The sequence below is a fragment of the Ranitomeya variabilis genome, chromosome 4 (assembly GCF_051348905.1).
Source record: "Ranitomeya variabilis isolate aRanVar5 chromosome 4, aRanVar5.hap1, whole genome shotgun sequence".
In the NCBI taxonomy this organism is placed as follows: domain Eukaryota; kingdom Metazoa; phylum Chordata; class Amphibia; order Anura; family Dendrobatidae; genus Ranitomeya; species Ranitomeya variabilis.
In genome coordinates this window covers 85,955,739-85,982,050 of record NC_135235.1, presented here as the reverse complement: position 1 = coordinate 85,982,050, position 26,312 = coordinate 85,955,739, and the positions used below count along the sequence as shown (strand labels likewise).

The 26,312-nt window shown below is 41.8% G+C and overlaps 1 protein-coding gene across 2 annotated transcripts in view; it reads right to left on the bottom strand.

Annotated features, from left to right (window-relative positions):
* PCDH15 (protocadherin related 15) overlaps positions 1-26,312 on the bottom strand; it is a 2,374,726-nt gene that overhangs the window by 1,663,963 nt on the left and 684,451 nt on the right. For both annotated transcript variants that reach the window (XM_077258870.1, XM_077258871.1), the window contains one exon: positions 22,209-22,325. In XM_077258870.1, the coding sequence (XP_077114985.1) occupies positions 22,209-22,325 (117 nt within the window). The remainder of the gene's footprint in view (positions 1-22,208; positions 22,326-26,312) is intronic.

Below are 26,312 nucleotides of genomic sequence, written 5' to 3'. Positions count from 1 at the left end.
GTTTTCGGTGGCACACAATGAGAGACAGATACCACACACAGCAATGGCACGGAGGCAGACTTGCCAATATTTATCTCCCACTAACTTTTTTTTTTGAAAAGGGAGAATGTACCCCCCCCAAAAAAAAATGGCCAAGTATTACACAGTGTTTTCGGTGCCACACAATGAGAGACAGATGCCACACACAGCAATGGCACGGAGGCAGACTTGCCAATATTTATCTCCCACTAACTTTTTTTTTTTGAAAAGGGAGAATGTACCCCCAAAAAAAAAAATGGCCAAGTATTACACAGTGTTTTCGGTGGCACATAATGAGAGACAGATGCCACACACAGCAATGGCACAGAGGCAGACTTGCCAATATTTATCTCCCACTAACTTTTTTTTTTAAAAGGGAGAATGTACCCCCCCCAAAAAAAAATGGCCAAGTATTACACAGTGTTTTCGGTGGCACACAATGAGAGACAGATACCACACACTGCAATGGCACGGAGGCAGACTTGCCAATATTTATCTCCCACTAACTTTTTTTTTTGAAAAGGGAGAATGTACCCCCCCCCAAAAAAAATGGCCAAGTATTACACAGTGTTTTCGGTGCCACACAATGAGAGACAGATGCCACACACAGCAATGGCACGGAGGCAGACTTGCCAATATTTATCTCCCTGCAGTTATCTCAGAAAAGTATGGCAGGCAGCTATAAAAAGTACTGCTGCACACAAAAGTGTGGACAAACACACAAGATAGCGGTGCAGAAAGGAAGGAACAACAGGATTTGTGCTTTGAAAAAAGCTGTTGGTTTGCACAGCAGCGTACACACAGGCACAGCAACGCAGCTATCAGGGTCAGGGAGCCTTCTAGTGCAGCCCAATGAGCTACAGCGCTGAGGAAAAAAAAATGTAGCTTCCACTGTCCCTGCAATCAAAAGGTGGTGTTGGACAGTGGAAATCGCTACAGCACAAGCAGTTTGTAGCTTTATGTACCCTGCCTATCACTATCCCTGCTTCTGAAGAAGCTGCAGCAACCTCTCCCTACGCTCAGATCAGCAGCAGTAAGATGGCGGTCGGCGGGAACGCCCCTTTATAGCCCCTGTGATGCCGCAGAAAGCAAGCCAATCACTGCAATGCCCTTCTCTAAGATGGTGGGGACTGAGATCTATGTCATCACGCTGCCCACACTCTGCGTCCACCTTCATTGGCTGAGAAATGGCACCTTTAGCGTCATTGAAACGCGACTTTGGCGCGAAAGTCACGTACCGCATGGCAGACCCCACACAGGGATCGGCTCGGTTTCATGAGATGCCGACTTTGCCAAAAGTCGGCGACTTATGAAAATGAACGATTCGTTTCGCTCAACCCTAGTCGCAAGCTTTTGGCCAACAACCTCCTTACATCAGTAAAAGCATTGAAGATGGATTGAGGCTGGGCCTTCCAGCATGACAATGACCTGAAACACACAGAAAGGACAAGTAAGGAGTAGTTACATAAAAAGCTTTTCAAGGTTCTGTAGTGGCCTAGCCAGTCTCAATAACTGAACCCAATAGAAAATCTTGGGGGGAGCTGAAACTCTATATCACCCAGTGACAGCCCCAAACCTGAAAGATCTGGAGAAGATCTGTATGGAGGAGTAGGACAAAAACCCTGCTGCATTGTGTACAAACGTGGCCAAGAACTACAGGAAACATCTAAACTCTGAAATTTAAAACAAAGGTTTCTTGTTATGATCCGGTGACTTTGGAGCCGCATGAACTTTCTCTGGAGTAGGTGGAAACTGTACTGACCGCAAAACCTAAACTAACACCGCAACTAGAAGTAGCCGTGGGGTGTGCCTAACAAACCCTAGACACCTCGACACAGCCGGAGGACTAAATACCCCTATAGATGGAAATAGGAATACTACCTTGCCTCAGAGCAGAACCCCAAAGGATATGCAGCCCCCCACGAATATTGACTGTGAGTAGGAGAGGAAAGACACACGCAGGCAGAAAACAGGATTCAGCAAAAGAGGCCACTCTAGCTAAATAGGGAAAGATAGGACAGAATACTAAGCGGTCAGTATTAAAACCCTTCCAAAAATATCCACAGCAGATAATACAAAAAGTTCCACAATCTAACTAAAGACATGGAATGTATATCTGCCACTCCAGAGAATCCAACAAGACTGAGAAAATACTGACAATCTAAGCTGGACAAAAAAACATGGAATAGCACAGAATTATTAAGCACACAGCATGTGTGCCACAGAAACAAAACCAGACACTTATCTTTGCTGATTTGGCAGAAGGCAGATGGAACCAAACCAGGACCAAAACCTCCCAACAACCATGGACAACTGGCAAGGACTAATGAATCCTGCACTCCTAAACACCCCAGTCAGAACTGCAATCAGCAGATACACCTGACCAGGACTGCAACTCAGGGACAACTGCATTACCACCTACAACCACCAGATGGAGCCCAAAAGCAGAACTCACAACAGTACCCCCCTTGAGGAGGGGTCTCCGAACCCTCACCAGAGCCCCCAGGCCGATCAGAACGAGCCAGATGAAAAGCATGAACCAAATCAGCAGCATGGACATCAGAGGCAAAAACCCAAGAATTATCCTCCTGGCCATAACCCTTCCATTTGAAAAGATACTGAAGCCTCTGCCTCGAAAAACGAGAATCCAACATCTTCTCAACCACGTACTCCAACTCCCCATCAACCAACACAGGGGCCGGAGGATCAACAGAAGAAACAACGGGAACCACATATTTCCGCAATAAAGATCTATGGAAGATATTATGGATAGCAAAAGAGGCCGGAAGCGCCAATCGAAAAGACACCGGATTAATAATCCCAGAAATCCTATAAGGACCAATAAACCGAGGCTTAAACTTAGGAGAATAAACCTTCATAGGAACATGATGGGACGACAACCAGACCAGATCCCCAACCTGAAGCCAGGAACCAACACACCGACGATGGTTAGCAAAACGTTGAGCCTCCTCCTGAGACAACACCAAATTGTCCACCACATGAGCCCAAATCTGCTGCAACCTGTCGACCACCGAATCCACACCAGGACAATCAGAAGGCTCAACCTGCCCAGAAGAAAACGAGGATGAAAACCAAAATTATAAAAAAAAGTTGAAACCAAAGTAGCCGAACTAGCCCGATTATTAAGGGCAAACTCGGCCAATGGCAAAAAGGCCACCCAATCATCCTGATCAGCAGACACAAAGTATCTCAAATAAGTCTCCAAGGTCTGATTAGTTCGCTCGGTTTGGCCATTTGTCTGAGGATGAAATGCCGAGGAAAAAGATAAATCAATGCCCAGCCTAGCACAAAAGGCCCGCCAAAACCTAGAAACAAACTGGGAACCTCTGTCAGACACAATATTCTCCGGAATACCATGCAAACGAACCACATGCTGAAAAAACAACGAAACTAAATCTGAAGAGGAAGGCAATTTAGGCAAAGGCACCAAATGAACCATCTTAGAAAACCGGTCACAAACAACCCAGATAACCGACATCCTCTGGGAAACCAGAAGATCAGAAATAAAATCCATAGAAATATGCATCCAGGGCCTCTCAGGGACCGGCAATGGCAAAAGCAACCCACTAGCACGGGAACAACAAGGCTTGGCCCGCGCACAAGTCCCACAGGACTGCACAAAAGAACGCACATCACGTGATAAAGAAGGCCACCAAAAGGACCTACCAACCAAGTCTCTGGTACGAAAAATACCAGGATGACCAGCCAACACAGAACAGTGAACCTCAGAAATCACTCTACTAGTCCATCTGTCAGGAACAAACAGTTTCCCCACTGGACAACGATCAGGTCTGTCAGCCTGAAATTCCTGAAGAACCTGTTGTAAATCAGGGGAAATAGCAGAAAGAACCACCCCTTCTTTCAGAATGCCGACCGGTTCAAGGACCTCAGGAGAATCAGGCAAAAAACTCCTAGAAAGGGCATCAGCCTTAATATTCTTGGAACCCGGAAGATACGAGACCACAAAATCAAAACGGGAAAAAAACAAGGACCATCGAGCCTGTCTAGGATTCAGCCGCTTGGCAGACTCGAGGTAAATCAAATTCTTATGATCGGTCAAGACCACAATACGGTGCTTAGCTCCCTCAAGCCAATGTCGCCACTCCTCAAATGCCCACTTCATAGCCAACAACTCCCAATTTCCGACATCATAATTGCGTTCAGCAGGCGAAAATTTACGGGAAAAGAATGCACACGGTTTTATCAAGGAACCAACATGATCCCTCTGGGACAAAACGGCCACTGCGCCAATCTCAGAAGCGTCAATCTCAACCTGAAATGGAAGGGAAACATCCGGTTGGCGCAACACCGGAGCAGAAGTAAATCGACGTTTAAGCTCCAGAAAGGCAGAAACAGCCGCAGAGGACCAATTCGCCACATCAGCCCCTTTCTTCGTCTAATCGGTCAAGGGTTTAACCATGCTGGAAAAGTTAGCAATGAAACGGCGATAAAAATTTGCAAAACTCAAAAATTTCTGAAGGCTCTTTACGGACGTGGGTTGAATCCAATCATGAATGGCCTGAACCTTAACCGGATCCATTTCAGTAGATGAAGGAGAAAAAATAAAACCCAAAAAAGAAACCTTCTGCACCTCAAAGAGACACTTAGACCCCATCACAAACAAAGCATTGCCACAAAGGATCTGAAATACCATCCTGACCTGTTCCACATGAGACTCCCAATCATCAGAAAAAATCAAAATATCGTCCAAATATACAATCAAGAATTTATCAACATAAGTCCGGAAGATATCATGCATGAAAGATTGAAAAACAGATGGAGCATTAGTGAGCCCGAATGGCATCACAAGGTATTCAAAATGGCCTTCGGGCGTATGTTATGATCCGGTGACCTTGGAGCCGCATGAGACTTTCTCAGGTGTAGGTGGAACCTGTACTGACCGCAAACCCTAAACTGTCACCGCAACTGGAAGTAGCCGTGGGGTATACCTAACACATCCTAGACACCTCGACACAGCCGGAGGACTAAATACCCCTATAGATGGAAATGGGAATTCTATCTTGCCTCAGAGCAGAACCCCAAAGGATAGGCAGCCCTCCACAAATATTGACTGTGAGTATTAGAGGAAAGACATATGCAGGCAGAAATCAGGATTTAGCAAAAGAGGCCACGCTAGCTAAATAGCAAAGGATAGGACAGAATACTATGTGGTCAGTATAAAACCCTAAAAATATCCACAGCAGATAATACAAAAATTCCACCATCTAACTAAAGACATGGAATGTATATCTGCATCTCCTGAGAATCCAACTTGACTTAAATCTCCAAACACAATCTAAGCTGGACAAGAAAAAACATTGAATAGTACTGAATTGTAAAGCACACAGCATGTGTGCTGCAGAAACAAAACCAGACACTTATCTTTGCTGATTTGGCAGCAGGGCAGGAGGAACCAGACAGAGATGCAAAACCTCCAAGAACAATGGACAACTGGCAAGAGCTAATGAATCCTGCACACCTAAATATCCCAGTCAGAGCTGCAATCAGCAGGGACACCTGCCCAGGACTGCAACCCAGGGACAACTGCATTACTACCAACAACCACCGGAGGGAACCCAAGAGCACAATTCACAACAGGCGTATTGAACGCAGTTTTCCATTCATCACCCTGCTAAATACGAACAAGATTATACGCCCCACGAAGGTCAATCTTCATAAACCAACTAGCCCCCTTAATCCTAGCAAACAAATCAGAAAGCAAAGGTAAAGGGTATTGAAACTTGACCGTGATCTTATTCAAGAGGCGATAATCAATACAGGGTCTCAAGGAGCCATCCTTCTTAGCAACAAAAGAAAATCCCGCTCCCATCTGTGAAGAAGATGGCCGAATATGCCCTTTCTCCAAAGACTCCGTAACATAACTCCGCATAGCGGTATGTTCAGGCACAGACAGGTTGAAGAGTCGGCCCTTAGGAAACTTACAGCCTGGAATCAAATCAATAGCACAATCACAGTCCCTGTGCGGTGGAAGAGAACTGGACTTGGGCTCATCGAATACATCCTGAAAATCAGACAAAAACTCTGGAATTTCGGAAGAGGAAGAAGAGGAGATGGACATTAAAGGAACATCATTATGAACCCCCTGACAACCCCAACTAGTCACAGACATAGACTTCCAATCCAACACAGGATTATGTACCTGTAACCACGGAAAACCCAACACGATAGCATCATGTAAATTATGCAATACCAGAAATCGACAATCTTCCTGATGGGCTGGCGCCATGCGCATGGTCACCTGTGTCCAAAACTGGGGCTTATTTTTAGCCAAAGGTGTAGCATCAATGCCCCTTAAAGGAATAAGGTTCTGCAAAGGCTGCAAGGGGAAACCACAACACCTGGCAAACTCAAGGTCCATTAAGTTCAAAGCGGCGCCTGAATCCACAAACGCCAAGACAGAAAATGATGACAATGAGCAGATCAAGGACACCGATAACAGAAATTTAGGTTGTACAGTACTGATGGTAAATGACCTAGCGATCCTCTTTGTCCGTTTAGGGCAGACTGAAATGACATGAGAAGCGTCGCCACAATAATAACACAACCTATTCTGATGTCTGAGTCCTTGTCGTTCTGTCCTAGACAGAATCCTATCACACTGCATTGGCTCAGGACTCTGCTCTGAGGACAACGCCACAGCGCACACAGTTCTGCGCTCCTGCAAGCGCCGATCAATCTGAATGGCCAAAGACATAGAATCACTCAGACCGACAGGCGTGGGAAACCCCACCATAACATCTTTAACGGATTCAGAAAGACCCTTTCTGAAAATTGCAGCCAAAGCGTCATCATTCCATTTAGTCAACACAGACCATTTTCTATATTTCTGACAATACAATTCTGCCTCCTCTTGACCCTGAGATAGGGCCAACAAGGTCTTCTCCGCTTGATCCACAGAATTAGGTTCATCATATAATAGTCCTAAAGCCTGAAAAAAGGAATCTACATTAAGCAAAGCCGGGTTCCCAGATTCCATGGAAAATGCCCAATCCTGTGGATCACCACGCAGCAGGGAAATGACGATTTTAACCTGCTGAATAGAATCCCCAGAGGATCGAGGTCTCAAAGCAAAAAACAGTTTACAGTTGTTTTTGAAACTCAAAAATTTGGACCTGTCACCAAAAATCAAATCAGGAGTAGGAATCTTCGGCTCTAAAACAGGAGTCTGAACAATATAATAAGAAATTCCCTGTACCCTAGCAGTAAGGTGGTCTACACGAGAAGCTAATTCCTGAACATCCATGCTAACACAAGACTACTTAGCCACCCAGAGAAAAAGAGGGAAGAAAAGGCAAAGCAAACTACAGAGAAAAAAAATGACTCAACACCTTTCTTCCCTTCTTCTGAGATGCATTTAACTCATAGTGGGCCAGTTGTACTGTTATGATCCGGTGACTTTGGAGCCGCATGAACTTTCTCTGGAGTAGGTGGAAACTGTACTGACCGCAAAACCTAAACTAACACCGCAACTAGAAGTAGCCGTGGGGTGTGCCTAACAAACCCTAGACACCTCGACACAGCCGGAGGACTAAATACCCCTATAGATGGAAATAGGAATACTACCTTGCCTCAGAGCAGAACCCCAAAGGATAGGCAGCCCCCCACGATTATTGACTGTGAGTAGGAGAGGAAAGACACACGCAGGCGGAAAACAGGATTCAGCAAAAGAGGCCACTCTAGCTAAATAGGGAAAGATAGGACAGAATACTAAGCGGTCAGTATTAAAACCCTTCTAAAAATATGCACAGCAGATAATACAAAAAGTTCCACAATCTAACTAAAGACATGGAATGTATATCTGCCACTCCAGAGAATCCAACAAGACTGAGAAAATATTGACAATCTAAGCTGGACAAAAAAACACGGAATAGCACAGAATTATTAAGCACACAGCATGTGTGCCACAGAAACAAAACCAGACACTTATCTTTGCTGATTTGGCAGAAGGCAGATGGAACCAAACCAGGACCAAAACCTCCCAACAACCATGGACAACTGGCAAGGACTAATGAATCCTGCACGCCTAAATACCCCAGTCAGAACTGCAATCAGCAGATACACCTGACCAGGACTGCAACTCAGGGACAACTGCATTACCACCTACAACCACCGGAGGGAGCCCAAAAGCAGAATTCACAACAGTTTCTGTACTATATAGTAATTTCTGTTTATCTACCGAGTCAAATATTTATTTCATGCAATAAAATACAAATTAATTATGTAAAAATCATATACATATAAATCATAAAGCAGTGTATCAAATACTTATTTTCCACACTGTATGTCACTGATATTACAATTCACCCAACCATGACTACATCAGATAATGTACAATTGATCACCTGCATTTATTTATTTTGACCTAATAACCTTGTGATGTGATAGCTGCACAGCATTATGAATAAACCTGCCTGGCTGCATGTGACTTTTTAAGCCGTGTATAAAATGGCGCCTTGCATTTTTTTTTTTGGGGGGGGGCTGCAATCAGTTTTTAATCAAATCAGGTTCAGTGCAAGACTGTTGGTGCATGGCTTGTTTTTATCTCTAATTTTATTTTACAGTACATCCAGTAGATTTTTATGTCCAAAGATGTGTATACATGAGGACCAAAGTCAAGTACAAGTGCACATAGCAATAAATCCTGAATCTTTATTTCTTATTCAGAAGCTATGTCTCATGAAAATTAAACACAATGTAGGTAATTCTGTTTTGTCAATGTGCACTCCGAAACACTGTACTTTGATTACTACCTGTCATATTCTGTATCAGAAAAATCCTTCCAGTAGCTTGCAAAGGGCCTTGAAGTTGCAAAAATATAAAACCTTGTCCATCTTTCTTTCCTTTTGAATAATACTTCCTTTAGAGATTTTTTTCATTGTACTGCACAGTTAGGTGAAATTCAAATTCTCTTGCTACGAAGTGAAATGTGCTACTAACAAAGGAATACACTGACTAGACCTGAACAAGAAGAATATTGGAGGAGTGGCTCAGTTGAGGTCAATTTGATATTTCAGGTAAGACTTTCTAGAGACAAAAAAAAAACTTTTTTACGTTGGTCAAGCAACACCACACTACCGGTATATGGAAAATATACATAGGGACGTAATTCTTAATTCAAGCTTTTTATTCAGTCCCATCAACTTCAACCTGTAATTATGCAATCTGCCTTTACAAATATTTGTGAAAGAATGGCTCATTCTAAAGAGCTCACTGATATCAGCCTGGTCCTGTAATAAGATGCCATGACTAAAAACTGACTTAAAAGGGTGGGGTGGCACCAAAATGTATTTTCTAGTTAGCTATCTTTACACCCCAACCATTTTTGTAATGAGATTTATTAACCCCTTCATGTTTTCATTTTTTGCTGCCCTTCTTCAAAGAGCCATAATTTTTTTTTATTTTTCAATCAAAACGGCCATTATTATTATTATTATTATTATTATTATTATTATTTACTTATATAGCACCATTAATTCCATGGTGCTGTACATGAGAAGGGGTTACATCAAAATACAAATATCACTTACAGTAAACAAAACTAACAATGACAGACTGGTACAGAGGGAAGAGGACCCTGCCCTTGCGGGCTTACATTCTACAGGATTATGGGGAAGGAGACAGTAGGTCGAGGGTTACAGTAGATCCAATGGTGTTGAGGTGGCTGTGTGGTCTTTACAGGCTGTAAGCTTCTTTGAAGAGATGGGTTTTCAGGTTTCTTTTGAAGGATCCAAAAGTAATGGATAACCGGATGTGTTGGGGCACTGAATTACAGAGGATGGGTGATATTCGGGAGAAGTCTTGGAGGTGATTGGGTGAGGAGCGAATAAGCGTGGAGGAGAGGAGGAGGTCTTGGGATATTGAGAGATTAGTGTGGAAATATACGGAGGAAAAAGATTATGGATGGCTTTGTAGGTTAGTGTTAGTAATTTAAACTGGATACGCTGAGAAATTGAGAGCCAGTGAAGGGATTTGCAAAGAGGGGAAGCAGGAGTGTAGCGAGGAGAGAGATTAATTAGTCGGGCAACAGAGTTAAGGATGGACTGGAGGGGTGCGAGAGTGTTAGAAGGTAGGCCACAGAGGAGTATGTTGCAGTAGTCGAGGCGGGAGATGATTAGGGCATGCACGAACATTTTGGTAGAGTGTGGGTTGAGGAAATGACGGATTCTGGAAATATTTTTGAGCTGGAGGCGATAGGAGGTGGCGAGAGCTTGGATGTGCGGTTTGAAGGACAGGGCAGTCAAGGGTTACTCCGAGGCAGCAGATTTTGGGGACAGGGGAAAGTGTGATTTCATTTATTTTGATAGATAGATCAGGTAGGGAAGATATGCGAGATGGAGGAAAGATAATTAGTTCAGATTTGTCCACATTGAGCTTGAGGAAGCGAGAGGAGAAGAAGGAGGATGTGGCTGATAGACACTCTGGGATTCTGGAGAGCAGAGAGGTGACATCAGAGGGTTTTTACAGGGACAAATTGAACTTTTGAACAAAACTATTGACTTTAACATATTGTGTACTGGAAAACAGTAAAAAAATTCCATGCGCGGTGACATTCCAAAAAAAGTGCAATTCAACAATTGTTTTTTTATTTTTTACCATGATAAGGAAATTCTAAAAATGACTTTCCATTATGATTCTCCAGGTCATGACAAGTTTATAGACACCAAGCATGTCTAGGTTTTTCTACTTAAGTGGTGAAAAAAAAAATCCAAACTTTGGTAAAAATTGGCACCATTTTCCGAGACCTGTAGTGTCTCCATTATTCAAGATCTAGGGCTGATTGAGGGCTTATTTTTTGCACACCGAGCTGAAGCGTTTAATTATACAATTTTGGTGTAAATATGATCTTTTGATTGCCTGTAATTGCATTTCATTGCGATGGAGCTGTGACCAAAAAAAAGTAATTTTGATGTTTTGAAATGTTTTTCTCATTACGCCATTTAGCGGTTTGGTTAATTATTTTATTTTATTTTTTTTTTAAATTCTTTATTTAAGTTTTCAAGTAACATAGACAAAAAACAAAACAAATATGCTCACAAATACATCTCAAATATATGGTGATTGAAAAGAACAAGATGCACTAAGAAATACAAGAAGTTAATGCAAGTATAGCTGAAAAAGGAGGAGTGAGCATAAGAACAAGAACAAACTGTTTCAGGCCTAGGAAGAATAGCCTAAAATGTAGTCATTAACCATATATGGTAGGTAAATAAAGGCTACAGGGAGTGACAGGAGGAGTCAACGTAGGCAATTTATTCATTGATGAGGGTGAGGAAGGACATAGGGTTCATACAGAGAGTGAGTCCGATGAGGTGGCGAGACAACTGAGATGGTGGGCACGGCGACGGCACGGCGCCCCGTGTCCTCGGAAAGAGGGAAGGAGAAAACAGAAGTTGCACTTAGCAATGCGTCTGCCAGAGTGAGATGAGAATTTAATCCAGGGAAGCCAAGATTTTGGGAATTTTTCATGTGAGCGAGTTTCCCAGCTAGATAGTTCTTCTAAGCAAAATAAGTCTTGAACCTTAGAAGTCCATTCTTTCAGTGTTGGGGGGCTGGTTGCCTCCAGTGTGTAGAAATTAAGTGTTTGGCACCTGCGACTAAAATAGTTAGCAGCTCGTGTTTCCCTGGTTTAAAAGATGTGGAAGGGAGGGAGAGTAATACATTCTGGGGAGACAAATCTTGCGACATTAGGCCCATGTTTTGTAGAGATTTCTTTATGTCGGTCCAGAATTGTGATAACCCCGGGCATAGCCAAAAGATGTGTAGTAGAGACCCTATAGACTGAGAGCATCTCCAACATAGCGGAGAGTCAGTTAGTCTTAAGTGGAATAGTCGCTCTGGGGTTCTGTACCACCTAGATAGAATTTTAAAAGCGTTCTCTTGTAATAAAATACATCTAGAGAACCCGTGGGAGTTTGCGAGTACCTGTTGAGTTTCCCAAGGGGATAGTGTGATTTTTAATTCTGTCTCCCAGGAAGAGAGATATAAGGGTTTAAATTGATTTGGGGACTTAAAGAGGTTTGCATATAATTTAGAAACCAATCTGTTAATTGGCGTTTTCAGTCTGACCAGGAATTCGAGCCATAACCAGTCAGGGGGTTGACTCTCAATTGATTTACGTTTCGACATGATGTGGCGAATATGGTTTTTCTGAAGGAAATTGGAAGGTTGTTTTGTCGCGGTAGACAGCCTGTTGTCCGTGCATGGAACCTGTTTGGACAAAAATTGGGAAATTCTGACGTTAGGCAGGGAGTCCCAAAGTCCAAATGCATCTTTATAATTGGGGTCCATGAGCCAGGGAGTAATTTTAGCGGGATGTTATCAAGAAAAAGGCAGAAAGAAAAAGATTTTGTAGAGCAATTGAATAAAACAATATTGGGTCTTTGTGGTATAGCTGGTGAGAAATTTATAGTATAGAGTGGCTCCAGTATTCAGTCTCTTGTCACTACAAAAGAGAGTGGAGTATCTAATTTTGCTGGGTTTGGGGCAGCAGGGGATACAAGTTAGGCAGTAGGCGATTGCTTATTGTTTTCCTGGGTATGGGACAGCAGGAGATAGGCACTCAGTCCAGGAGAGACAGGTCTCTCTCCCCTGTAGGTCGCAAACAACAGCGGTCCCTCTGTGAGATTTTAAAGATGGCGGCCAATGGCGGGAAGGAATGAGCTGGAGAGGAAGGAGGGGCCCCCGAGTCTCTGCAAGCCACCCTCAACTGTGTCCCAGTACCGGGCTCAAGGAGGCAACACACACCGGATAAAGCGGATTACCGACCTGCACTCAGACGTCCGTGCATCGCCAGTACCTCTGGGTCTGCAGCACAGGAAAGCCAAGGTGGGTGAGGGGAAGACGCCCGTACCTGCAGGGAACAGACTCCGGGGTTCTCACCGCAGGACCGAGGGATCAGCGCTTCTCTGTCTCGGGTGGAGGGGGCGGGGTCTTCTCTCAGAGGTGGCGCGTCCGCTCAGCAGCTCCGTACACAACGCGGAAGGAGCCAAGATGGCGCCTCCACGCCCCGCTCACCTCTCTCACTGGCCAGGGAGCGGGGGAAGGCGGCTCCACGAGGATCGTGGCCCGGTCCGGAAAGATCCCGGGGCTCCACTGTTTGAGGAGGTTTCACCTCCGCAGGCTACTCCGGCATGTCACCCAAAACAGACCCGACACCAGCCGGCGGGAAAAGCAGCTCCCTGGTAGGCCCCAGAGACCACTTGTGGGTCTAAGGTTTTCACTGTGCCCAGAACACAGGCCCACACTTCAGGCAATCAGAAAATGTTCTCTGGGTGTAGGGCTGCCAGTCAGTGTCAATCAGACTCGTGGATGGGTCACCAAAATTGTAGATTTGAGCAGATTATTATAGCCAGCAGAGGAGCTCAAGGGAAACACGTCCTGCTCCTTTAGCTGCTGGCCACGCCCCCTTGGTTAATTATTTTTTTATATTAATAGATTGGGAGATTCTGAATGCAGCAATACCAAATATGTGTATATTTGATTTATTATTGTTTTATTTTGAATGTGGCGAAAGTGGGGTGATTTGACCTTTTATTTTTTTTTATTTTGTTCTATTTTTCTCTATTTTTAAAAGCATTTATTTTTACTTTTCCATGCTTTAATAGTCTCTATGGAAGACTATAAGCTGCGATCTTCTGATCGCCTCTGGTACACATAGGTGATGACCAGATCATCTGTTTGTAGCAGAAATGCTCACTTGCAATGAGCGCTGACCACCGGGCTCTGAAGACCTCTGGTTGTCATGTCAATCCATCAGTGACCCGCGATCACGTGACGGGCTCTCTGATGGGTGGGATTTCCGGCACAATTCCGGTAAGCACGAGTTAAATGCCGCAGTTAGAGATTGACAGAGGCATTTAGCAGGTTCCACCTGCAGCTGTTAGAGGCACATGACAGCTGTTCAACACAGCTGACATGTTCTGGAAAAGATGTGGGCTCAGCGCTGGAGCCCACATCAAAGGAGGGGATTCCAAGATCGGCATACTATTAAGCTCAACTTGGAAAGGGGTTAAACAACAACCTACACTTATCCCTATCTATTTAGTCTTTAGTTTAGTTTTTTTTGCTGTATTTCAGTACAGAGAGGAGTCTCAAACATGAAGTCACAGGAGACTGGAGCTACACTCACTCCCTGTGGTGTTCATCGCCCTTTCCGTCAAAGAAGACGCCATCAGAGGTGAAGATCGAAGCAGTGTGTGACACCACCGCCTCCCCACATTTATCAAATGAGTCGTTATCAGAGGGTGGTGATAGAAGCAATGAATAACACTAGCAGTGCCCCTGATAACGATTTGGGAAGTCTTAATAGTAATTACAGAGCAACTCCATGATGACATCCTGTTCTAGGAGGGACGATTGATGCTGAGAGAAGTGAGTTCTCGCAAAGTCTCCTGTAACATCATGCTTAAGACTGCTCTCAAACATAACATCACTGGAAGTACAGTAAAAAAAACACATTTACATATTATCTAGTTAGGGAGATGTGTAAGGTATTGTGCAATAAAGTTCATTACAAAAGTGGTCACAATGTAAAGATAGATTGTTAGAAAGTACATTTTTAGTGCCAAATGACCCCTTTAATGAATTATCTTTTCTCCTAAATACACAACAATTAAACATGATTTGCACAATTGAAAAGTAGAAGTGTTTAGCAGCAAAACCAAGTCAGCAAAGAAGTGGAAGGCCACATAAAGTTATAGAGCGGGGTTCCAAGTGTTGGGCTGCATAGGGCATAATGGTCTCCAATGCTCTGCTGACTTTATAATGACAGAGTTGCAAACCACTTCTACTAGTATAACATTAAATTAAAAACTTCATGAATGAGTTTTCAGGGCAAAGCAGCTGCCTGAAAGTCTTACATCACCAATCACTATACAACTATACAAAATGTCAGATGACGTAGCACAAATAATTTTGCCACTTATCTCCAGAGCTTAAACTTCTTCCCAGAAGAGAGAAAGTTATTAAAGCTTGTGAAGAAATCACTGGCAAAGAGCTGGAGGAGAGATATCTTTCACTGAAGCTATTAGCTTCTGTGATTTGACACCCTGAAATTTGCTCCAGCATACTAGGTGTTGAGAGAGGTTAATCAGCCATTTTAAAGGCTGGGTTTTTGTGGACAACCATAGAGCGAGTGGGAGGTTGTCCACCTCAGCTCTGACATATAATATTAGCCTGGCTGGTACTCAGGTTTGGTGTCTCTATGGGACATTGATACCATCAATATCATAATATGGGTCACTCTTTACATTTTTTTCTGAGTTCCACTGTTTTGGAACTCAGTGACGTTTGACCCAATATAACTAGAATAATTCATGTGAACCCCTGGTGCATATACTATAATCTGGCAGCCTTCCACTCTTCAGGCAGTCATTGGGATATATATCCTATTTGAGTGGTGAACCCTATCGGTCTTTTGCTCATATACAGCTTACCTTATTCCTCCCCTATCTATAGGGTATTGACATGTAACTATATATGTATTTACAATTTGTTCTATTTTTGAGATGTATATGTTTTTGATATATGTTGGTTTAAATAAATTTATACCTTTTTACATATTTGTACCTTCCCTGTTCTCTATTGGGTTCATATCTATATATGGAAGGGATCACTCTGTGATCGTATGTTAGGCAATTCGCTTTAGTTGTAGGTCCGCAGGTAGGGAGCGTCCTCCCTTTACACCCCAGATAGCTCCCGGATCACCCACTGCAACAGCCGGCGGTGCGCCTCGGCCGAAAATGCTGCCGTGTAGCAGCGTGGTGTGTAGGGGGCGTGGCTTAGCGGTGACGTCACCTGTCCATAGGAAACGGACATGTACAGGGGCCAACGACCGGCGTGTTTCGAGGGAACCGTCCCTCTTTCTCAAGGAGAAAGCCCCCTACACACCACGCTGCTACACGGTGGCGTTTTCGGCCGAGGCGCACCGCCGGCTGTTGCAGTGGGTGATCCGGGAGCTATCTGGGGTGTAAAGGGAGGATGCTCCCTACCTGCGGACCTAGCTCAGCCATCCGCACTACCAGCCACTTCGGGCACACCAAACAGTGCCGCTCCAATACTTCTGATTGTGCAGGCACGAGTAAACGCAGACACGAGAAGTTGGGCACCGCTATAGCTATATGTTTATGTGTACACATGTGTTTTTAGCGCGGCAGCCCTCTGTTTGTTTTTTGATCTGGATATTTCTTGTGGGCAGGCTCGCACATCCTACCTGCCAGGTTGCCAGCAGCTTACACGTATAGTTCAATAGGACAGCGCCAGTGTAATCTTGCATTGTATTTATCTTTTCCATATGTGCTGTTGCTTAGTTCTATTCCTCCAATTATGTATAAGTAATTTTTGTTTTTCTTGCCCAAATGTAAAATCTTGTCTTTCTCTCAGTTAAATATCATTCTATTAGTTGCTTCCCATTGTTCAAGCTTATCTAGATCCTTCAGAATCCTTTTCTTTGTCTTCTCTAGTTTTAGCTATCAATCCTAGCTTTGCATTGTGAGCTCATTTGATCAGTATACCTTCAGTTCCCTTTTCTAGATCATTTATAAAAAATGTTGAACAACACTGGTGCAAGGAGAGAGTTGTGTGGCAGAGTTGTACCCCGCATGAAACACTCTTCCAATTCAATGTGCAACTATTTATTACCACTCTCTGAGCCAGTTATGAATCCACCTAACCATAGCCTTGTCAGTCCAGTTCAAGTACTTACATAGATGCTGTTTAATAATCTATTCACATGTAAAGCACCATGGAATAAATGGCGTTATAACAATAAATAATAATAATAATAATAATAATAATAATAATAATAATAATAATAATATTCAAATATCTTTACTGGTATAGAATTAAGGCTCACTGGCCTGTAATTTCCTGACTCCATATTCTTTCCTTTTTTGAAGATAGGGACAATATTTGCCCTTCTCCAATCTTCTGGGACTTCTCCTGTTCTCTAAGATTTTTCAAAGATTCTGTAATTTCTTCTGCTAACTCTATCAGTACCCAAGGATGTAATTCATCTGGACCAGGAGATTTAAAGTAATTTAAATTAGCTAAGATTTCCCTCACCATATTTCTGTTTATAGATAGTGTGCATTATTTTATTCTTTCGATAGCACCATGAAGATGAGTTGATGTTACAATTGCTTTCTTAGAGAACACAGATACAAAATAGGAATTTAAAAATTTGGCCTTCTCAACATAATTTTTGACCAAATCACCCTTCTCATCCTGTAAAAATCCTATTGCATCTTTGACTTTTCTTTTGCTTTAGACATACCCCCAAAATCATTTTTTACTGCTTTTGGTCTCCCTTGCAACCTTACTTCATTGCTGGCTTTAGCTCTTCTATCGCTTGGCCTGCATTCTCTGCAAACAACATTATATTCTTCTTTAGATATGCCCCCTTTTTTCATTGGATATACATTTCTTTTTAACAAGTGATTAACTTCTGTGTTCATCCATTCTTATCTCTTTAAGAGTATGTGCACACGTTCAGGTTTTTCGTGTTTTTTTCGCATTTTTTCTAAATAAAAACGCTATAAAAACTCATTAAAAATGCATACATTATGCATCCTATCATTTAGAATGCATTCTGCATGCTTTGTGGACATGGTGCGTTTTTTTCCGCAGAAAAAAACGCATCGCGGTAAAAAAAGCAGCATGTTCATTAATTTTGCACTTTTTTTTCGCGTTTTTCCCGCTATTCTATGCATTGGGAAAAAACACAAAAAAACACACAAAACGCGTCAAGAACGCGGTGAAAACACGGTAAAATCGCGGTAAAACGTGGTAAAATTGCGGTAAAATCGCAGTAAAAACGCATGCGGATTTCTGGCAGAAATATCCGGTTTTTGTCAGGAAAATTTCTGCCAGAAATCCTGACGTGTGCACATAGCCTAAATGCTTCCAAACTCCCAGCTTTGGGCAGAGGGGGGATATATGACAAAGTCACTGACAAAGTGCTGGAGTGTAGATATGTTTCACTGAGGCTATTAGCTTCAGTAATTTTAAACCCATATGTTTTCTCCAGCAGACTGGGTGTTGAGAGGGGTAAATTGGGCATTTTAAGGGCTAGGCTTTTGTGGACATAGAGCGAGTGGGAGGTTGTCCACCTTATCTCCACCCCAGAGTATGGTCTGGAATTGAAATAGTTGGCCTTCTGAGCCATTCAGGGTTTGGTAGGGATGGAAAGTGGAACTCCAGTGCTAGGTGTACTGATAAGGAAAGCTGAACCATTATATGTCAATTTTCTTGAATGGGTGGATCCCTGCAACAACAGGAAGTGTGTTGTTTGTTATGTTTTGTTTTTCCTTAGGCCAGAAAGGGATGGTTTATTTTTGTTAACACTGCACTGGCTTATGCAGCACCTTTAATAAATTAGTGAGAGATTTAAAGAAAGAGTGTTCTTGTGTCCAACTCCGTGTGCAACCGAGTGAGCCAATCTACCACAAGCTATATTAACTCTATATTATTATGTCCTACAGAAATAATGAGTAGATGATTTCAATATGAGATGACAATACTATATACCTATTAATATATAAAAATATATTACATATATATATATATATAAATAGACAAAATACAATTTACTAAATAAAATACATGTAATAGTATGTCAACTGTTTGTCGACAAACTGAAAAACACACTGGAACACAATGTGTGGGCAATAAGAAACAGTCAAAAATTAGTTCAGACATGGTTATACAGCTGGAAGACAAAAGCTTCATACTATATAGGTTTCAGGGAGTCAAGTATATGCATATGGTGTGACCACAAAGTGGTTCCCATGTAATGGCCCAGGTGTCCTACAACTAACGCAACTCCAAAAGGAACATAGCATGAGTAAAAGGTGAGGTAAGTAAACAGCAGTAAATAAAAGTACAATGGGAAACCATGCATGAGCATAAAGTTGTATACTTACCCATATAATGGAATGTGCCTTTGTGTAACTTTAGCCTCGAAGTGCATTTGGCATTGTCATCCTCAGGGAAGGGGGCTACATTTACAAACAGGCACATTTCATTATATGGGTAAGCATTCTACTTTATACTCATGCATAGTTTACCTGTCTACTTTTCTTTACTGCTGTTTACTTTGTATTTTTTACTTTGCTTTGCTTTTACTTTATGCTTCTTTAGTAGCTGTGTTCATTGTTGGAGCCCTGAACCATTATATGGGGACCACTTTGTGACCACACCATATACATACACTACATACACTAACTGTTAGGGCTGGCGGAACACACCGAGTAAATATTGAGATAATATTGGTGCGTTCGCAGCGCGGGGTACACCGTGCAGGAGTGTAACCTGCTGCTAGTATATGGAGGCACTATATGGCGGTATAATGCCTGAATAGACATGGGTTCAGTCACCCGGTTTATATATGAGTGAGCTCTGTTGCTTCACAGAGTCGCAGGGATAAGGATAACACTGTGCCCTGTTAACCTCACAGAGGATCACAGCTAACTAACAGAGCAGGTAGCATACAGTGGTCATAGAGCCAGCAGAGCACACAAACAACTCCTCTCCAGGGGTGCCGGAATACTGGTGGCTATATGCCAGCCCTAAATTCACATACACAAACTCCTCTCCAGAGGTGCAGGAATTCTAGTGGCTATACTGCTGAACCTGAACACATGCAGACACAGTCCACAAGGTAGCTAAGCTTATAAACATAAGTTCAATCTTTTATAGAGAAAGCTCTCCAGGACCTTCCTAGTGGTCCAATAGGAACCACTTCAGGACCTAAGCATGTGACCCCCGACCTCCACTGAGAGGTAGACCCCTGGGCATGGTCAGTAGCGGAAAAGCAGGACTTAGTCCCAGGAGTATCTGCTCACTGCAGAACAGTACTGGTTACAATGGCTGAGCCTTGAAGATCAGCAGTAACCAAGCACACAGTATCTCCCTGAGCCAGATGCTGGGACTGACGTCTCTGCTGAGCAGGCTCCACTGCGGCTGAAGAAGAATGTGAGAATGGAGTGGAGGTGGCTCGAGATTCCCCTTGTGCAGCTGTGGGAACTCGACACCTAACATTACCCCCCTCCTAGGGCCCCCTCCTTGGGCTTCGCTACTCTCAAAGGCAGCAATGTGTTGCGGGGCCCGAATGTGCTCAGCAGGCTCTCAGGACCTGTCTTCTGGGCCATAGTCCTTCCAATCCACCAAATAAAATTTTCTGCCACGTACCACCTTACACCCCATGATAGTGTTCACTTCACAGAGTCGTTGGGATTAGGATAACGCTGTGCCATGTTAACCTCACAGAGGATCACAGCTAACTAACAGAGCAGCTAGCATACAGTGGTCATACAGTCAGCATAGCACACAAACAACTCCTCTCTGGAGGTGTCGGAATACTAGTGGCTATACGTCAGCCCTAAATTCACATATACAAACTCCTCTCCGGAGGTGATGGAATTCTAGTGGCTATACAGCCGACCCTGAACACATGCAGACACAGACCACAAGGTAGCTAAGCTCATAAACATAAGTTGATACTAGCGCATGGCCGTGCGGCCATGCAAACCTTTTATAGAGAAAGCTCTCCAGGACCTTCCTAGTGGTCCAATAGGAACCGCTTCAGGACCTGAGCATGTGACCCCCGACTTCCAATGAGAGGTCATCCCCTGGGCATGCTCAGTAGGGGAAAAGCAGGACTTAGTCCCAAGAGCATATGCTCACCGCAGAACAGTGCTGGCTACAATGGATGAGCCTGGAAGATCAGCAGTAACCAAGTGCACAGTATCTGCCTGAGTCACATCAGCGATCGCTCTCCACGCCACCTGGAAAACACTGAAACAGGAACACTCCTGCAGTGTGTAGCTCTGACATGAGAAAGGTCACCGGAGTTCATTGCTGATAAATCCTGGTCATTTCACTTATGGCACCACTTGCATCATGGGAACATTTTCACACAGTATTTTTTAAAATTAATTATATAAATATTTAAAAAAATATGATGTGGGGACCCCTCTATTTTTTATAACCAGCCAATATAAAGCTGATAGCTGAAGGTTGCACTGGTTATCAAAAATAGAGGGAAATCCATGCCATTTTGTTTAAAATTGATTTATTGTACAGGCGTCAGCTGGTGAATACTCTCATCAGCCTTGCCTACTATCACTGCTATCAGGGAGAGCAGGTGTAGGATGATGAACGTAGTACTCTCATCAGCCAACACCACCTGTGACCGGGGAAATCTTCTTACCGCGGGTCACAGCTGCTTGCTCACATGCTGTCTTCTGACAGCATGGGAACCCCAAAGATCTGACCGATGATAACAAACTTACCGCTGATCATAGCCACCGGTGTGCACAGGTGACAGCATGGGAAACTCCAGATGTTCGGACGACCAAACCCAAACAGTGACACAGACTTCCTGGAGAAGATTGTGTTCAGGGTCCATGCACTAACATTAGGTGTTTGGTACGAACCCCAAACTTTATTGTTCAGATTCGCCCATCACTTCTCTTATTTCAGTAGGATAAATCAATTTTGGAGTTCCCTATTACTTATTGCGACTATGGTAATGTGTTCTGTCGATAATGTTGGTATTTGGAAATTTAATATAACTAAATGAATGCTGATGGATTTAGAATGGAATGTCATGAAAGCTTTTATAGAAGTAATGTGTATAGGAGTAATGTGACTCAATACTTGTCCAATATGTCCCCGAAGAATGTAAGTCCGCAAGGACAGGGTCCTCTCCCCTCTGTACCAGTCTGTCATTTTAAATTTGTTTACTGTTCATGATATCTATTACCCTGTATGTAACCCCTTTTCACATGTACAGCACCATGGAATTAATGGTGCTATATAAATAAATAATAATAATAGTAAATAATAATAATAATATGTCCACATACAGTACTGCATAATAAAATGAGAAAAATTTAATTGTACTCAGATGAGGCAGAAAGACCCATTAGGGCTCCTTAAAAGTAGTCCCGCATTACAAATACTTCAAATTAGTTGGAGGACTCAGTACATATGTTGCTTGGCTGTCAAGGAGCTTCAAAGTATGCAATTATTTAAACAGAAGTCAACTACAAACTAAATCAGTATAACCTAAAGATGACATCCTTTGTTTCCAAGAAATACAATAATCAAATTATACTTTTTTCATCCTGTTTTGTGGTTTTACTTACTGTATCATTGGGGTTGTAAGTGATGAAATATTCAATTTGACCGTTAGGACCATCATCTATGTCCGTAGCACCATTAGTTGTAAATTCAGTAAAGATTGTAGTACCAACTGGTGTGAGCTGAAAAATAAGATAAATTTAGTTTAGCGGCTCAAGCTCAAAATATTCCAAATACTTTAATAATGTATAATATATATACTATATATATAGTAAAATGTACGTATAATATGTAATAATATATTTTAATTATGGACATCACAGGGAAGGACCCCTTTTATGAGCCAGAATGGAGAGCTTCTCTCATTCTGAATGATTTAAGCCATCAGCACTGGATGTCTAAAGGATGCTCACTAGCCAATAGCTGTCATCAACTCATTATTAGGTAAATAGCCTCTTCACAAAGAAACCAAACAGGGACTGTAGTGTCACATATTAGAAGTGGTAATCAAAAAAGTCAATATTGACTCTTTACAGAGCCTTGTCACATGACTTAGGAAGCCAAACCAGAAGTACAATTTTTAGTTTCAATTTAATCGGTGCACAGCCGGAAAACCAATTTGGATTGGTGAGAGGTTTTAATAAGTGATTTAATTATTAAAATTTCTCCCTGTAGAGGGTGGCTATCAGAAGTCTTGTGACAAATCTATTTATAAATGTTAATATTGACTTTAGGATTGTTGTCCATATAGGTGAGATTAGAGTCTCTGTGAAAAGGCTATTTACATGGCCTATAAGTCTCTTTACACCAACCTGGCACTCTTCACAAACTACTATTGACAATATGGATGTCTCTATTTATCAACATTATAGTTCTTTTACAACATACTAATCAATTGTTAGGAGCCATGGTAAACAATTAAAACTTGATTCTCGTTATGCATTCTGTGTATTGAATATATTGTTATTATGTAAGGCAAGTGAAATTGACGGCTTTTGAAAAAAAATACTATGTCTGTAACTGAAAATTATCAATAGTGGAAATACACCATTTTAGATTAGGTAGTGAAATATACATGCCGAAATCAAGTACATTACAGCAAATATTAAACCTTGACATTTAGAATCAACTCCGGGCAGTGGACTAGAGCAGAAACCAGCAAAAGCTATTTCATCGAACAGTGGGAAGTCGTAGGAAAAACTATTATGTTTTGAAGATAGGCTATGAAATCTGTGCTCTCAATGCATCGAGCATGAAAAGCAGAGAAAAAAAAAAAAAGAAAAAAACTCATCCCAATATTCTCTAGGAAAGTGGATGTTGGTTTACCAAACATTATTGGCTCTTTAGCAGTAGCATTTGCTAAATTTCCTAAAGCTAAAATATGTAGGCATTATAAAGCAAAAATAAAAGAAACATTTTGAAGACATTAGCTTGAGCACAAAGTACTGTGGAATGGGGAAATGTGTTTTGTTCTCCAGCATAAACCCTTTATTATGTGGTTTATTTCGTGTTTGTTTCTTCATTATTTTAATGTACTTATTTCTTAGAAAAGTAAAGTAATTGCCATTATAGTTTATTATGTGAATATAAAATTAAAACTTACCCAGAATTTCTCCTAGAAATCAGATCATCAAAGCAGGGATATGGGAAATAATTTATATGATTGCTCAAGGGAGATGTTCACTCTAATATTATTGTAGAAATGCATTAAGCTTTGTACATAATGAGATTTATATGTATACTTGCTAACATTGTTTTCTTCCATTAAAGAAGGGAACTAGACGTAAAAATACTAATGGGCTATATTTGCTGCATAATAGTATGCATTTTGTCATTACCGTACATATATCCGGCGCTGGTGCTCTCGGGAGCAGAATGTTGCTCTTGATACCCTTGCATGGGGCTCCTCACTATGTCACTTCTGTTCATGACGAAAAACAGTATATACAGTGCTATCAATTAAAAAGAATAAAAGAGATCCATACTTGATCTACATTTATCAATCTTATTGAGAAAATAAGGAGGAAATCCTTATATTAACTTCTCAATAAAGTACTCAAGTGCATTCCTTTGCAACCAAAAATGTATATAAAATCCGTGCATCTTACAACAGTATATACATCTGACAGCTATTTGTCAGCTAATATTAAAAGCAAGGTTAAGTATCTCATGTCTCGCTATATTTTCCTACAAAACCAAATTGCCTAATCCCACCAAACCACTAGCAAAATCGAAAGTGGATCAGGACACAGCTTATGATTGAGAACTGCCTGTAGCAAATTTAGCACTTACTTTCAAAGATATACAGTATGCTACAGAATTTTTATGGAAATTAGAAAACATACCTCAGGCTACAGGCTATCTACGCAGCTAAAATAGCCAGTGAAATCTAGAAATATAATTACTAGCATTAAACTTCAAGTAAGATCATGGATTTACTTTAAAGACTGAAAGAAACAGCTTGGTTAAAAAAATGTTTGAGGAAATTCTATTGTATTGCCATTAATACAGAATTTTAAATAATGGCATATTGCTAATATCAAATGACCACATGGGCTTTATGGGACCCAAGAGTGAAAATCACCCAGTGCTGCAACTGGATCTCCTGCCTGACTTCTCACTTTCAATGGCTTCTTGTGTGGGGATAAGTTGTGTAAGGCATATACTGTAGCGTCATAATACTATCCAGGGGAAAGTGATGCCATCATAAAGTGTAGGGAGCTTTAGGGGCCATCAATTGTATGGTGCGGATTATAGAGGCCATTTTACTGTTTGGAGGGTTCTGTGAGTCTATTATACTGTGTGGATGGCTAGGAGGTAACCATTACACTGGGTAGAAGGCTGTAGCAGTATGCAGAGGGGGCATTTCACTGTACAGAGCAATGTTGGACCATTATATTGTGTAGAACACTCTAAGGGGCTTTTATACTATGTGAAGGGCTATGGGGGCCAGCATACTGTGTGGAGGCCATTATACTGTAGGGCTTTAGGGGCATGATATTGTGTGAAAGACTATGGGGGGAATTATACTGGTTTGTAGGACTGTGGGGCAATCATACAAAGTATGTGTTATGTGTTTGGAGGGTACCATAGAGGAATTCACTGTGCAGGTATCATACTGTGTTTGTGGGGCATTTTTGTTGGTTCAATATATGTTCTTCTCTTTTTTTTATTTGGGAGACACTCCCTTCAGTGTCTGTGTATATGACTAAAATATATATATTTTTTGTTTTGGGGTGAGTGAAGGGACACAATTAGGACTTCTGCTATGGGGCTCTCATGATTTGTATGTAGACTCATGTTTACAGAATATACTGTGTTTGTTCTCTATGTAACTGGCCTTAAGAGTATTTGTTATCTGCCAATTGTGTATGTCATACCGTATGTTAGATCAGGAATCATGTGTAATCATGTGTAAACTTGTTGGTTGGTGTTAAATGTTTTTATAGCATATTACTTCATTCTGTTTAGATAACATACTGATCAAATAAATAAATTACAGAAAAATCCTAATCTACCAAATAATAATGTGAACACTGTTATTTAAAAATAAGTCATTTTCTTGAATACTAAGAATGAGTTCCATATTTTCTCCACGCTATTTCTCTAAGAGTTGATAGAGATGCCATAAAGAAATCTCATAAACCCACATTTGGTGTAACTGCCTATAATTAACCCCTTCACGAGATTTGAGGTAACTATACGTCATTGTCCGATATGGATTCCAAAAGCGATATAGGTACAGCATGATGATTGTGCATTGCATAGGAGCTGTGCAGTGTGATCGCCGTCAGGAGCTCATCTTAGTGAGAGCTGAGCCCCAACTATCAAAGCTTGGAGCAATTCTCAGACCGCCTCCAGCTGCTTAACTGTCTAAGTGGTGCAAACAATATTGATGGCAACATCCTGGAGCTTAGGAGAGGGAGGGGTCTCCTTCTCCATTCCAATCAATGCCACACAATGTCATCGTTATAATGGCAACCTAAGGTCGTTATGATGACTTCCTTGTCCACCAGCGGTGGTAAGCTGCTTAGATCATGCCAGTAACAAGGTCTAATAGGCTTCTATCAGATAATAATAAATAATTTAAGAATAATTTTTATTTCCATAGCTGTTATACTGTTATTAAGGTACCATACTGCAGTATATCACATTTCACTACCATTTCC